This window comes from Oncorhynchus tshawytscha, linkage group LG08 (assembly GCF_018296145.1).
Source record: "Oncorhynchus tshawytscha isolate Ot180627B linkage group LG08, Otsh_v2.0, whole genome shotgun sequence".
Lineage (NCBI taxonomy): Eukaryota > Metazoa > Chordata > Actinopteri > Salmoniformes > Salmonidae > Oncorhynchus > Oncorhynchus tshawytscha.
Genome location: NC_056436.1, coordinates 19,887,294 through 19,903,121, shown reverse-complemented (window position 1 = coordinate 19,903,121; position 15,828 = coordinate 19,887,294). Strand labels below are relative to the sequence as shown.

Genomic DNA, 15,828 nt, shown 5'->3' with positions numbered 1-15,828 from the left:
TGGACCTAAAGAAGAATCCACTCAGTCAGCTGGTTCTGGGGCTCTGTTCACAAACACAAACAGACCCCAGCACAGCAGCACAATTAGACCCAATCAAATAATGAGAAAGCAAAAAGATAACTATTTGACACACTGGAAATAATCAAACAAAAAAATGAGCAAATTCCAATGCTATCTGGCCCTAAACAGAGTACACAGTGGCAGAACACCTGACCACTGTGACTGACCCAAAAAATTAAGAAAATAAACTTTGATTTGATTTGATTTGAGGAGGGCATAACAAAACCTATTCCCCTTAGGAGACTGGAAATATTTGGCATGGGTCCTCAGATCCTCAAAAGGTTCTACAGCTGCACCATTGAGAGCATCCTGACCGGTTGCATCACTGCCTGGCATGGCAACTGCTCTGCCTCTGACCGCAAGGCACTACAGAGGGTAGTGCCTACGGCCCAGTTCATCACTGAGGCCAAGCTTCCTGCCATCCAGGACTTCTATACCAGGCGGTGTCAGAGGAAGGCCCTAAAAATTGTCATAGACTCCAGCCACCCAAGTCATAGACTGTTCTCTTTGCTGCCGCACGGCAAGCGGTACCGGTGCGCCAAGTCTGGTCCAAGAGGCTTCTAAACAGCCCCCCCCTCCCACCTTTTACACTGCTGCTACTCTCTGTTATTATCTATGCATATCCACTTTAACTCCACCTACATGCACATATTACCTCGACTAACCGGTGCCCCCACACATTGACTCTGTACCGGTACCCCCTGTATATAGTCTCGCTATTGTTATTTTACTCCTGCTCTTTAATTACTTGTTCCTTTTATTTCTTATTCTTAGTTGCATTTTTTAAACATTATTATTGGTTAGGGGCTTGTAAGTAAGCATTTCACTCTAATGTCTACACCTGTTTTATTCAGCGCATGTGACTAATACAATTTCATTTGATTTTTAAATGTTTTACTTATAAATTGCAGGTTAGTGTTTTTCCATCATGAATCTTGTTCTGGAGGCACCTCTTCAGTGTGGTCACTAGCTGGCACAGCCACAATGTCATTTCTGGTGGTTAGGCTGTTTTTAAACCCTAACCCTCACCTTAAACCTTAACCACACATCTTATCCTCATGCCTAACCCTATTAAATTAAGACCAAAAGGGTCATTTTTCTATTCATGAATTTTTACCATATAGACAATTTTTACTTTGCAGCTGGGCTATCTAAAGGGAAATAGCTCAGTTCTACCTCCAGTACAAGACTGCTTATAAATTAATGATATGTACCCATTGATTCTTGAGTAATATAACTTAAATATAACTCATGAGAAATGCCTCATGAGCTTAGTCAAATTGTCGTACACCATCATAAGCTTGTTTTACTCCAATGTTTGTAAACAAGCACTGTATAGCCTCACAAATTGTTAAAACTATAATTGTGATATCATGGATGGTCAGTCCGTAGCTCTGTCTATGAATTTGAGAGTGGTTTAATTTATCTAGTCCCATCCCTCAGCTTTTTGGCGAAACAGTGGCAGGGAAGGAATTGTTATTGTTTCAATCACTGATTGCTGCTTTAATAGTTTGATAGCTATTCAAATAGCTATCCAAATGCCTATCATACAATTAATTGTAATTATATGTAATTATAATGCCTATACCCAATATGAAAATTAAACCTACTTGTCAGTCTTTCTGTTTTAAAGCCTACGTTGGGAGGCCTATAGGTACCTGACCAAATAACTAATCATCCAGAAAGTGCGTAATTGCACAGAAGAAAACCATCACTGATACCATGGCAACGGCTTTAAACGTCACGAAGGGGTGCAAAGACACAAATTGTATGCAAGGAAGGCGCGTACTCGGCAATATGAGATTCAGGAATACGGGGATTGAGGCGACCAGGCGAGAACTGCAAACAGTGGCATGGACCCCAGTTTGAATAATGAGGAACATTTTGAGGAACCCATAGAAAGGGGGTTGCAAAGGGGATCTACGTGTCTTTAATACGACATATCTAAGCTGCTGCATCAACACAGAGACAACATATTCGTAGAGGGATGAATCTCCTTCCATTCTGTGGAGGCCCCCCATTTGTGTCCGATGGATTTCCCCGTGAACATTGCATTGCTTGGCACCAGCAACTCCACCGCTCCAGACAACACCTCTGGCACGGGTTTAACGCTGGAAATAGTCACCATAGCACCGGTGTTATACAGCTTTTTTACGAAGGCCAGTCATGGAAACCTTACGGGCGGAGGCGACGAAAACCAACAACACATACCCGTGCAGAGCGCGGAGGGAAACTCGGTCCTCCAGGGCATCACGGTGGCAGCTCAAGCCTTGTTGCTCCTGGTTATCTTCCTCCTCTCTAGTTTAGGGAATTCTGCGGTGGTGATTGTCATAATAAAACATCGACAGCTGAGAACCGTTACCAATGCTTTCATCATGTCCCTTTCACTGTCTGATTTCTTGACGGCCGTTCTTTGTTTACCGTTCTCGTTCATGATGCTCTTCAGCAAAGATGGTGTGTGGATGTTTGGAGACCGTTTCTGCGTCGCCAACGGGTTCTTCAACGCATGCTTTGGTATTATTTCCACACTGACAATGACTCTAATTTCCTTTGACCGGTATTATGCCATCGTGAGGCAACCTCAGGAGAAAATAGGCAGGAGGAAGGCCATAACACTGTTGGTGGCAGTGTGGTTAACAGCAGTGTTTTTCTCCATTCCATGGTACCTGGTGATGCGAACATCCAAGGATCTAGTCGTCCATAAAAGGGGCTTCTACCACTGTATGTATGTCTTTCACACTGGTACTTCTAGGGTGGGCACCTCTTACAGTATAGCTTTAATAGTGGTGTGTTATCTCCTTCCGTTTGCGCTCATGTGTTTCTGTCATTATAACATATGTAAGACGGTTAGGTTATCAGAAATAAGGGTGCGGCCGGTGACCACTTACGCGTATTTACTCCGGTTTTATAGTGAGATGAGGACGGCCACGACAGTGCTGATTATGATAGTGTTTATCATCTTCTGCTGGGGCCCCTACTGTATGATGGGTATCATCACTGCCGTGGGAGATTACTCATTCAACCCTGTCATGGACACCGTGGCAATGTGGATGGCATGGGCAAACGGTGCCATAAACCCGCTCATTTACGCAATTAGAAACCCAAACATATCGATGCTTTTAGGCCGAAGCCGAGAAGAGGGATATAGGACTAGAAACATTTCTGCCTACCTATCTACACAAACCCAAAGCAGGGATGTAAGAACCAGGGCCGATCAAATCAGAGACCGGTACGGTGCAAACAACCGGCTGTCTTCCTCCAGCCCAGCGAACGGAGGAGAGGTTGCGATGTGGGCTTGTAAAAACCCCGCGGTGTTCTTCTGTAGGGATGCTCAGCCCGATACTCTGTCCGAACCCACGGTGTCAAAAGTTGAAACTGCAGATACAAGTCTGTGATCATCCTTTTATTTTCGAGAAACTTGATGAATGTCAAAATGTTGAAGTAATTTAAATATGCCAAAGTTTTGAACAAATGGAGAAATCAGAGGAAAAGTAGACCTAACTGTTAATTAGTGATAAGGGATATAAAAGTCAGTCCTATGAATTGACAACCCGCGTTTGAACACTTTATGCAGTGCCAAGCGCTCTACACACTGATGGAACAGAGTGCACATTTAAAAGCCCAATTTATTTTCAGGCCAATAAAGCAGTGTGATTTATAAAATACTCAAAATGATTAAACATCTCATTTGATTATATGTATTACTTTATGCCTTATCAGATACTTTACCACTGGGCGCAGACGTCAGTTCAACGTCTAGTTTTGATTTACATGTGGTTGCGTTGTCAAGTAATGTGAATTCAACAAGAGCCAGACTTTCGATTCCACTTTGATTTGAGGCATAGTTTATTGCTATAGTATTAAACTGTCAAAAGTGGCACCCCAAACCACTAAATCCCATTGAACTAACCCAAAGGAAAAACTGGATAATGGCGATAGCTGTTTAATTCAGGCTGATTTCCTTTTTGATTTGGGATAGTGCATTTGTCCTCATTTATACTGTATTCAGGGTAGAGGTTTAATATGAAATACTGTGAAGAATTCAGTAATTTACATAAAGTGTGCGCGCGCTATGATTTGATATTCAAGATGTCATGTATGGCTGGCCATAGCGATTTGCTAGAACATGAAACAATGCTATGAAAACAAAATTTAAATGTGCCTGTATTAAAAAAGGTGTATTTTGAATACCATACTCATTAGTTTGTCCATTTAAAATGTAATAATTGTATTGCTTGCCATAAGAAGCTGCCAGTTCTCAGAATTTGATTTTATTGGTGAGTTGTTAAATCATATTTTAACTTCAAATGTATCAAATAAATGTTTTGAAGCATCATATATTTATGTATTGTTCCTTATATGTGACACTGCCAAATACAGATCCTGACCTAGGACAGGTGGAGTGGTGAAACAGCAGCTAGATGAATTGTTACCAGAGGTTTTATTAGTGACAAAGTCATTATTCACAATGCTTTCTGAATAGTATCCAAAGTATTGCAATTCATAGAAGCAGATGTTTCCTCAGAATGTCTTTAAAACATTTCAGAAATCCTTCACTTTCAGACAAGACCAACAGTAAATGGAACCTGTAGAATAGAGACATGGGCGCATTGGCCACTCACTTACTATAACTCAGATGAATACCTGTCTTTGTTGCACAGTTTGGAAAACAGGGTTAAATTACTTTTTAGTCATTCAGCAGATACTCTTATCCAGAGTGACATACAGTTAGTGCATTCATCTTAAAATAGCTAGGTGAGACAATCATATCAAGTACATTTTCCCTGCAAAGTATTTATCAGTGCTAGTGGAGAAAAATAAGGTGGGGGGGTTGTGAGCATGTTAAGATACTTTTCAAAGAGGTAGTGTTTCAGATGTTTTCGAAAGATGGGCAGAGACTCCGCTGTCCTGACTTTAGGGGGAAGCTTGTTCCGCCATTGGGGTGCCAGTACAAAGAGCTTAAGGGGTGGGAGGGCCAAGAGACCAGAGGTGGCGGAACAGAGGGCTTGGGTTGGAATGTTGGGTTTGAGCATAGCCTGAAGTGGGGCATTTCCCCTTGCTGCTCCGAAGGCAAAAAACAGAGTCTTGAAGGTTATGCAAGCTTCAAATGGAAGCCAGTGGCGTGTGCAGAGGAACGGGGTGACATGAGAAAACTAGGAATGGTTGAACACCATGCGGGTTGCAGCCTTCTGGATAAGTTTCAGGGGTTTGATGGCACAAATGGTGAGCACAGCCAACAGAGTTGCAGTGGTCTAGATTAGAGACAAGTGCCTGGATTATGACCTGCACCGCTTCCTGTGTGAGTGAAGGTCGTACTCTAGGGATGATGTAGAGCATGAACCTCCATCACTGCTTTGATGTTTGTAGAGAATGACAGGGTGTTTTCCAGGGTCACACCAATGTTCTTTGCACTCTGGGAAAGGGACATCGTGGAGTTGTCAACCATGAAGGAGAAGTCTTGGAGTGGGCAGGCCTTCCCTTGGAAGAATAGCAGCTCTGTTATTTGAGCTTGAGGTGGTTGAGCTTGAGGTGGTGAGTAGACATACAAGCTGAGATGTCTGCAAGGTACGGAGAAATGCATGTCGCCACCTGGGTGTCAGAAGGGGGAAGAGTAGCTGAGTGCCACCCGCAAAGAAACGATAGGAGAGACCATGTGACAGAGCCGAGTGACTTGGTGTAAAGAGAAAAGTGGACCTAGATCCAAGCCCTGTGGGACACCAGTAGTGAGAGCATGTGGTGCAGATGCAGATCCTCTCCACGCAACCTGGTCGGTGCGACCTGCCAGGTATGATGCAATTCAAGAGTGTGCAGAGCCTGAGACGCTCAACCCTGAGAGGGTGGAAAGGAGGATCTGATGGTTAGATCTAGGAGGATGAGAAAAGAGTCAGCTTTGGCAGAGCAGAGAGCGGTCTCAGTTGAGTGAGCTGCCTTGAAGGTTAGGGTCAAGAAGCTTGTTATGCGAGATAACGAGAGAGTTGGTCAGAGACAGCGTGCTCAAGTGTTTTGGAAAGAAAAGGGATACCGGTCTCTAGTTTGATGTCAGAGGCTGTCGAGTGTTGGTTTCTTGCGGGGAGCGTCTCTGGCCATCTTGAAGTCAGAGGGGATGCAGCTAGTGATCAGGGATGAATTAATGAGGGAAGTGAGAAGGTCTCCAGAGATGGTCTGAAGAAGTGAATGGGGTCAAGTGGGCAGGTTGTTGGGCGGCCGGACATCACTTGTCGCAGGATTTCATCTGGAAAGAGGGGAGAAAGAGGTCAAGGCGTAGGGTAGTTCTGTGGGAGTGGAACTAGTTGACTCAGTAGGCTGAGTGAATGAGGAGCGGATGTAGTCAATCTTTTTTTCAAAGCGGTTGACAAATGTCTGCAGAGAGGGAGGATGATTAAGGAGAGATGAGAAAGTGGAAAAGAGTTTCCCAGGGTTGGAGGCAGAAGATACAAATTTAGAGTGATAGAAGGCAGTTTTAGCAGCAGATAAAGACGGAGATGGTAGATAGAAGGGAGTGGAAGGAGGAGGATAGGTCCTCCGGAGGTTTAATTTTCCTCCATTTCCACTCAACTGCCCACAGCCCTGTTTTGTTAGTGCGCATTGAGTGACTCATCCACGGAGCAAGAGGTGAAGGTTGGGCTGGCCAGGAGGAAAGGGGACAGTGGGAGTCAAAATGAGGCGGAAAGGGAAGAGAGTAGGGTCGAAGAGGCAGAGTCAGGAGAATTTAGCAGAAGGAAGAGCGGATAGAAGAGTAGCGGGAGCAAAGATTGTGAGGCGCATGACCATCTGCGTAGGGTCTGAGGGTTGGAGGAGAAAAGGAAACAGAGTATTGATCAGAGATCAGTAGGCGTACAGCCTCTAGAGAAGTTGAGGTCAAGCTGATTACCTGCCTTGTGCGTGTGAGGTGACTGGGAAAGGGTGAGGTGAAAAGGAGTGGAAACAAAGAGGAAAGAAATGTATTTAAGTCAGGCGTCAGGAAGTTAAAGTCACCCAATAGACAGGTGAGAGGGGGAAAGAAAAACTCCACTTAGAAGTGATTAGCCCTGTGCTACCATCACCACGACCAGAAGCGGTGTTATAGGGTATTCCATGTCTCCATCAGGGTGAGATGAACTCAGCTTTATTGGCCGTAGATCGGAAGTACCAAACCCTGCCAGAGACGAAGAATTCCACATGGGTTGTGCTCACAGGGTACATTAACTTAGAAGTGTTACAGCCACTGAGTGGGCAGTGAATGTAAAATCTACCAGAAGAGGAGCGAACTGAAAATGGGACACACATACTTGCCAAAAATACAAAAGATCCAAATAAGATATGAAAATAACTAGGTAAGATACTCAAGTGAGAGACTGATGTGGAGCCTTCCTCAAACAACTCAGCAGACAGTCTGGTTTGGTGACAATACTGCCTCTTACAGCTGCTGCTGAAGAAACAGGGGAGACTGAAGTACTAGCACTAATTGCCTAGCAGAGGTGAAAGACAACAGCAGTGATTGCCTGGCAGAGGTGGGGAAAAAACACCCCCTGCAATAAAACACACCCACATATTAGCAAAATTGTTAGACAAATAGGCCTGAAACTAATCCAAGTCCACAACAACAGTCACAAGTACTGAGCAAATCAGACAGTTCAAACAGAAATGATTAAGTAGGCTACTAGATAAAAAGACAGCACTTCAATTTCAATTGCTCTAGCAAGATAATACCAAAAGCTACTTATTGAATAAAAAAATATACTTGCTGCTCTTGTAGGAGCTGATGTCCTTCTAAACTATAGATGGCGCACTAAGACTGGGGGCAAGTAATACTCCTTAAATAGTCAGGGAAGATAAGTAAGGCCACTCCCTCTTAAAACACCCAACAGTTACCAAGGGTTTTTACACAAATTGGCCTGAAACTATTCCAAGTCCACAATGAGTACAAAGCAATCAGACAGACAATGAATAAGGTCAAAGGTAAACTTGGTAAAAGACAGCACTTCAATTCAATTGCCCTAGGAAGATATTACCAACAGCTACTTATTGAAGACAGTCCGAGAGGAATTACTGGTTTACTGGCTTGCAAACATAACAAAGATTCAACAGATAATTGACATCCAGGTTTATTACTTTAGTCCGTTTCGAAATAGAAAGTTGTTTAAATAATAAAAAAGCTGTATTGAAAGAACCCACATACCTCCATCAGAAATGCTATCACACAGTTAAGGAGGGTGTTGGTAGAAATGTGACCAAAGGTTTTAGAAGGGTTTTACTAATTGGATCTGACTAAATAACTGAAAAGTTTCTGCTGTACATAACATAGTGAGAAGGTGACACGGGAATTGGCACAATACATAATATATACACATATATGACAGTATTGAACACAAATAAAAAATGTATAGGATGCATAGTTTCCAGACTGATATCCACACTGTTTGTCAGGATGGCCAGAAGTAGAGCAATCATTTTTGGTAACACTTAAAATCAAATCGGAGACAATATCCTTTCAAAACTTCAAACTAGGTCCTATACTCTTTTACAATACTGTATATACAGTAAAATATACATTATTTTTTCGACCCATATTTTGTTGCTGTTTCAATAGATTATTTTCTAAAGGTGAAAGTTAGGGCTCTAATAAAATGGCAATATTGCATCTGTGATTTGGTTTTTAATATATCTAAATCAGGTCTTTGTAAAACTGTGATAAAAAAAACAGTATCAAAATGTGTATCTTGTTGTTATGCTTTTGTGCTCAGCTAAAAAAACATTATCACTCATACATACTGGATTGTGCTTCAACAGACACTGTTTCTATGCATGGGGTTGACATCTTTTACTATACCCTTAAGGGAGTCTGACTGAACACAATAGCAGGAAAGATTTTACACAAAGGCTAGTACATTCTCCCGATTAAAACAGGAAACGTGTCTCCGCCAGGGTCACTGCGTGTGTGTGTGTGTGTTATCCCAGGCTTTCCATTCCACTTCCTGGTTATCTTTGCAGACAGGGGGGTCAAGAAGAGGGTCATACTCTAGGGCACCAGCCCTATGCTATTAAAGTGCCCCATTCACGACATGAGTAAAACTGTCATTCAGACCACAGCATTTAAAAAATGTTGGTTAACACAAATAGCTTAGAGAGTCACTCCTGATCCATAGTTCATGGTTTTCATTAGGAGGTAATGTCTGTTTCCAGACAGACACAAGCTCTGGGTTATTGTTGCTTGAGTAGCAGAAGAGTAAGTAGGTCTGTCCACCACCTTTCATGCTCATTTCAGTTCTGTTTTAGTAGTGAGTTCTGTCCACTCCAAAATGAAGGGGCGCTAGGCCCATTCCAAGCCACCAGAGGGCAGCATAGCCTAGCTCTAGTAGGACAAAGGATCCGTCATCAGTTGTTTTAGAGGTTCAGTTTGGTGACTGGCCGCTCCCTGCTGGTCTCAGCTGATGAGTTGACGCGTTTGCGGTTGCGTTTCATCTTGGACAGGTCTTTATCGAACACCTCCCCAGAGCGCAGGGCTGAAACAAGGTCGTCGAACTCACCGTCCTCCTCACAGTTCTCCTTAGCCTTCCTGGACTTGCGCTCCTTCTCCCTCTGCTCCTTCAGCTGAGGAGACAAAACAGGATTGACCAAATGACACACACCTACAGTACAGCACATGCATTTGAGTGTGTGTTGGTCAAGAGTTTAAAAAAACTCTGGTTTGATACCCATTTGTAATATATGTTGCATAATGACTAGGTGGTTAAAAGGTGACCATAGGTGACTATCTCTAGTGTTTTGGTCAGTGATAGACAATCTTAATCTAACCTGTGCTTCCATGCGGGCCCGTCGCTCCTCTTCCTCCTTGCGTCTGCGCATGTTCTCATTCTCCTGCTTGGCCTCTGCGAACGCCTGCAGGAATTGGTCGAAGATTCCAAAGAACTCGTCAGGCTGCATACGAGTTGCATCCTCACCAAAATGCTGCACTGCCTTCAGAAACTGGAGAGAAAACAACGTTAGACACCAAATACTTTAAGATGTTCAAACAGCTTTTCCTCTAGATGTAATAAAATGCAATCAATGAGTCACAGGTGATTTCTTTCAGTTACACTGGGGATGAATGTGTGAGACGTGGGTATGCCACCATATCTGGGTTCAAATACTATTTTAAATCATAACTAATACTTTATCTGGGCTTGATTGTGCTTGTCTGGTACATTGGAACCAACAGAATAGTCGTAAAAGTGAAAACTCTGCCCACCTGGCACTCCAGGCAGGGTAGGGCAAACATTCGGAAATTAAAATATTTCAAATATTATTTGAACCCAGGTCTGCTCCCAACAGGTGGTTTCCTCCTCCCTGCCATTGTAAAGTTGAACTTGACACATAAATAACCCTCATCCACTGCGCATGTATCAAATACATTCCACATGGCACTTCATGAAGGGGAGACCCAGGGGGAAAACCATGGCTTTGAAACTGATAGCCTTGACCCATCTCAGTTAAAAATGAACTGCTTATATTCAGAGGTTCCAATGTCTATGCAGGTAGACTGTAACCCTTGAACAGACCTGAGTTACTACATCCTCCGCATTGAAATACAGTGAAACACAAGGCATACTATTTCCAAGTATATTGGTTGTTTGAAAAGGTGACTTCAAAGCTGCAGTAAGAACACTTAATGTGTGCTACCTACTTGGTTGTGGCCAAGTATAAAGTTACAGGATTTGCCATTTGCTCTGCCCTTATAAAGTCTTTAAAGCGACCATATTTGAGTTTTATAGCTCCATCAGAGCTCCTAGTAGTGGAGAGAAGCATGAGGAGGAGGGGGCAGACGGACAATGCGGTCCCCAGACCCTGGCCCCCGCCGGTTCTCACCAGCTCCTTGGCCTCGGTCAGAGAATCCTCCACGTCTGAGAAGCTGAAGCTGGCCACGGTGATGAACTGGCTCACCACAGACACAAACTTATCCCCCGAAACCTGAGGAAGACCTCTCTGAAACTCCAGCTCCTATACAGTAGGGAACAGCATTACAGGATAATTATATGACTGTCATCAGACAACCCACAACACAAGAGTACGATATGATATGACAAGGCAAAACTCCAGGCTCTTTGGAGTTCTGTCAGTGGAAACGTATTGAGACTCATGAACAGGAGGTAGAGGAGTGTAAGCCCAACTACTGCCTCTGATACCATGTGTGGCTCCATTAAGGGTAAACCAATAGAAATGGCCACTCACCATTTCCACACTCTTCAGTCCAGAACGCAAGTTGTTGATGTCTTTCTCCAGCTCTGTCATACTGTGGATAAGGGTAGAGGAAAGGGAAGGAAAGGGAGTGAAGAAAGATGAGAGGAGAGGAGGAAAGGGGAAGGGAAAGGGAGGGAGTGGAGAGAGGAGTTTATTGACGTGAAACAATTACAAACCATCTGTGCTCCAACCAAGCCACAACTTAGAGACAGGAAATGTGTGAGGATAAAACCCAACTTCCTTCCTTCTCAGTCAGGAAAGGCATGGATACAGGGTTCACTAGGTTTAACAGAAACTCTAACTTAGATTATCTTTATTTGCGACCTGAATTATTATAATTGTTTTAATGCTGACTGTTACACTATTGCTTTGTTGTGGTACGATAGGAAACACCTTGACATTTTGAGGATTGCAGGGTTCACAGTTCACACTTTCCACATTTCAAGAGGATCACTGAAATATGGGCTATTAGGACAACCTGTGCCTCTGAAAAATCCAGACAATATAAACATGATCTTTGACCCTCTCTGTAAACACGGCATGTAAGGTAATACAAACAGCAATACAGTCTTTCTACTTAAAGGCAGGCACCATCAATTTGGCTTAGAGAGGAAAAATCAAGAATTACAATGTTTTTGCAAGGGTAATTACACACAGTTACACATAAATGAGAGCAACTTAGGTTCATGAAACAGCATCTCTGTGTGTGTGTGTGTGTGTGTGTGTTTGTTGATTCAGTCAGCCTTAGCAGCAGCTCGTACTTGACTTTGGCTGCCTCTGGAACACTCTGAAGCTCTTCCTGGAACACGGCCACTTTGGGATACTTATGCTCCAGGATGGTGATCAGGTAATGCAGCAGAGTGATGTTCCTACAAACACATACCACACATTAGTATTCATATCACGCATTAGTATTCACATCACACATTAGAATTCACATCACATATTAGAATTCACATCACACATTAGAATTCACATCACATATTAGAATTCACATCGCACATTAGAATTCACAACACACATTAGTATTCACATCACACATTAGAATTCACATCACACATTAGAATTCACATCACACATTAGAATTCACATCACATATCAGAATTCACATCACACATTAGAATTCACATCATACATTAGAATTCACATCACATATTAGAATTCACATCGCATATCAGAATTCACATCACACATTAGAATTCACATCGCATATTAGAATTCACATCACACATTAGAATTCACATCACACATTAGAATTCACATCACACATTAGAATTCACATCGCACATTAGAATTCATATCGCACATTAGAATTCATATCACACATTAGAATTCATATCACATATTAGAATTCATATCACACTTTAGAATTAATATCGCACACATCATCACACATGACACACATCAATGCTCTTAGTGCGGTGCTATTTGGACAGGTCTATGAACAAAAATGTTTTATGTCAATGGTATTTTTCATGTATACATAAAGGATAAATGCTCAAGCCAGAACATTTCTTACTTGTCAATGCTGGACTTGGTGTCAGCAATCTTGTTGAGTGAGGACACTTTGAAGCCATAAGCGTTCCCCCTCTGACCCTTGTTCATGTAGTTACCAAAGGCCAGGACCACCTCCAGAAGCTGCTTGAGGTTGCGACTCTGCAGCACCTCTTTAGATGCCCTGATCAGTGCTGGGGAGAGGAAGAGGACGCTACTGTTATGAGGATAAGACATTGGTTAAATGGCACCCTAGTCCCTATGTAATGTATTACCTTTGAGCGGGGACAACCAAATGGCACCCTAGTCCCTATGTAATGCATTACCTTTGAGCGGGTCCACCAAATGGCACCCTAGTCCCTATGTAATGCATTACCTTTGAGCGGGGACCACCAAATGGCACCCTAGTTCCTATGTAATGCATTACCTTTGACCAGGGAGCACCAAATGGCACCCTAGTTCCTATGTAATGCATTACCTTTGAGCGGGGACCACCAAATGGCACCCTAGTTCCTATGTAATGCATTACCTTTGACCAGGGACCACCAAATGGCACACTAGTTCCTATGTAATGCATTACCTTTGACCAGGAACCACCAAATGGCACCCTAGTTCCTATGTAATGCATTACCTTTGACCAGGGACAACCAAATGGCACCCTAGTTCCTATGTAATGCATTACCTTTGACCAGGGACCACCAAATGGCACCCTAGTTCCTATGTAATGCATTACCTTTGACCAGGGACAAGCAAATGGCACACTAGTTCCTATGTAATGCATTACCTTTGAGCGGGGACAACCAAATGGCACACTAGTTCCTATGTAATGCATTACCTTTGACCAGGAACCACCAAATGGCACCCTAGTTCCTATGTAATGCATTACCTTTGACCAGGGACAAGCAAATGGCATCCTAGTCCCTATGTAATGCATTACCTTTGACCAGGGACCACCAAATGGCACACTAGTTCCTATGTAATGCATTACCTTTGACCAGGGACCACCAAATGGCACACTATTCTATATATAGTGCACTACTTCTTTTAAAGGTAGATCATTTGAGCATGGAACATTGTAGGAAAATCCTACCTTCAACTTTAGGTTTGACTTCGACGATTCTTTCAGCAAATTTCTTTTTGAAGTAGAGAGACTGCAGCCTTGGCTGGTAGTGGTTGATTCTGTATTGTAGAAAGAGGTCCACATATTATGTTTCAATCAGAATTTACATGGACATTACCCTTCACTGAAACTGTTGTGTAATAGACGGGTTGCCTGACGACGTCACGGAAATGATGCGCACGCATCGATGAGGCATAAGGCCGTGTGTTATGATTCTGAACAGTCAGATAGCTAGCAACAATGACAAGAAGCTGCCATGTGGAAAATCGTAGGGCGCTTGTTTCAGGTAGTTGTATATTGTTCTTGATTCTATGTCTTGTTTTAAGGTGTTTTGATTCATGCTAATATGACTCAAATTCAAAATAACCAACAACTGTAACAATGTGTTTGATAGACAACACGTGCTTACTGTGAAAATGTATTTGTTTTCAATAAACAGTTGGACTAAATATAGTTGACATGTTTTCAATAATAATTTTCTTCACTAGTAGAAAGAGGAGGAAGGGAAGCGCTACTAAGGTACACAATAGTACATTTTGGTAGATAGAAGGTGCTCTTTGCCACTCTCCTTGTCCCTCAGGCTTTCCATCATTATCTCAGCTGTGATGTGTCCTAAATCCTCAAAAGTAATTCATTGTAAATTCCTAATTGGAAGAGGGAGTGGTTACAACATTAATTTGCCCTCAGCTGTGGTTAGACTGTTGTTCAAGTTTTGTTGTTCTAGTGGACTATGGAAAATATTGCTTTCTTATTCTTGACACTTCTCCCAGTCATATTTAAGGTTAGAACTACCTTTAATCTTCTGATACTTCTAGCTTGGAGTTGTATTTTTATGATTACATAGCGACAGTATTTCACTTTTTAATGTGTATAGTATTGCTTACTAGGTGTGTCTAATCAATTGTGTAACCTCTCCCTCTTCCAATTAGGGCTAATTGATAAGTTGTTTAAAAGAGGACCTTGTATTCCTTTTTTTGTGCTCCCTGACGAAGGCCATGCAGCCGAAACGCGTCGGTTTAAAAAAAACGTTGTTTCTATTGAACATGCCATACTAATAAAGGCATTTTAATTAATTATATGAAGAGTGCCTTGGTCCTCCTTTCTTTTTGAGGAATAATTTTCTTCCTCCAAAGTCCCACCTGTCTATTTGATATGACCTTTCCTAAATGAAGGCTATGAACTTTGAATAGAAATACACTTGTTTTGTGGTTTTGTTCAGACATTTGATCAACACAGAGGTTTCGTGACCAGACAACAACAACAAAAAATCAGCAAAAAAAGAAACGTCCCTTTTTCAGGACCCTGTCTTTCAAAGATAATTCGTAAAAATCTAAATAACTTCACATATCTTCATTGTAAAGGGTTTAAACACTGTTTCCCATTCTTGTTCAATGAACCATAAACAATTAAGGAACATGCACCTGTGGAACAGTCGTTAAGACACTGGCTCTACTGACTCTGAAAAACACCAAAAGAAAGATTCCCAGGGTCCCTGCTCATCTGCGTGTACGGGCCTTAGACATGCTGCAAGGAGCCATGAGGACTGCAGATGTGGCCAGGGCAATAAATTGCAATGTCAATACTGTGAGACGCCTAAGACAGCGCTACAGGGAGACAGGACGGACAGCTGATCATCCTCGCAGTGTAACACCTGCACAGGATCGGTACATCCGAACATCACACCTGCGAGACAGGTACAGGATGGCAACAACTGCCTGAGTTACACCAGGAACGCACAATCCCTCCATCAGTGCTCAGACTGTCCGCAATAGGCTGAGAGAGGCTGGACTGAGGGCTTGTAGGCCTATTGTAAGGCAGGTCCTCACCAGACATCACCGGCAACAACGTCGCCTATGGGCACAAACCCACCGTCGCTGGACCAGACAGGACTGGCAAAAAGTGCTATTCACTGACGAGTCACGATTTTGTCTCACCAGGGGTGATGGTCAGATTCGCAT

General features: G+C 42.7%; 2 protein-coding genes across 5 annotated transcripts in view; one reads left to right on the top strand and one right to left on the bottom strand.

The window, feature by feature from the left end:
• Positions 1-1,792: 1,792 nt before the first annotated feature.
• LOC112256816 (G-protein coupled receptor 135) lies at positions 1,793-4,396 on the top strand. Its single transcript, XM_024430337.1, has one exon. The coding sequence runs from the start codon at positions 2,091-2,093 to the stop codon at positions 3,453-3,455; it is 1,365 nt and encodes a 454-aa protein (XP_024286105.1). The 5' UTR covers positions 1,793-2,090; the 3' UTR covers positions 3,456-4,396.
• Positions 4,397-8,128: 3,732 nt separating this feature from the next.
• The window catches only part of daam1a (dishevelled associated activator of morphogenesis 1a), a 101,411-nt gene continuing 93,711 nt past the window's right edge, over positions 8,129-15,828 (bottom strand). For all 4 annotated transcript variants that reach the window (XM_042325318.1, XM_042325319.1, XM_042325317.1 and 1 more), the window contains 7 exons: positions 13,841-13,929; positions 12,776-12,944; positions 12,018-12,125; positions 11,248-11,308; positions 10,885-11,016; positions 9,835-10,005; positions 8,129-9,630 (listed from right to left, as the gene is read on the bottom strand). In XM_042325318.1, coding sequence (XP_042181252.1) covers positions 9,424-9,630; positions 9,835-10,005; positions 10,885-11,016; positions 11,248-11,308; positions 12,018-12,125; positions 12,776-12,944; positions 13,841-13,929 — 937 coding nt within the window. In that variant the 3' untranslated portion in view covers positions 8,129-9,423. The remainder of the gene's footprint in view (positions 9,631-9,834; positions 10,006-10,884; positions 11,017-11,247; positions 11,309-12,017; positions 12,126-12,775; positions 12,945-13,840; positions 13,930-15,828) is intronic.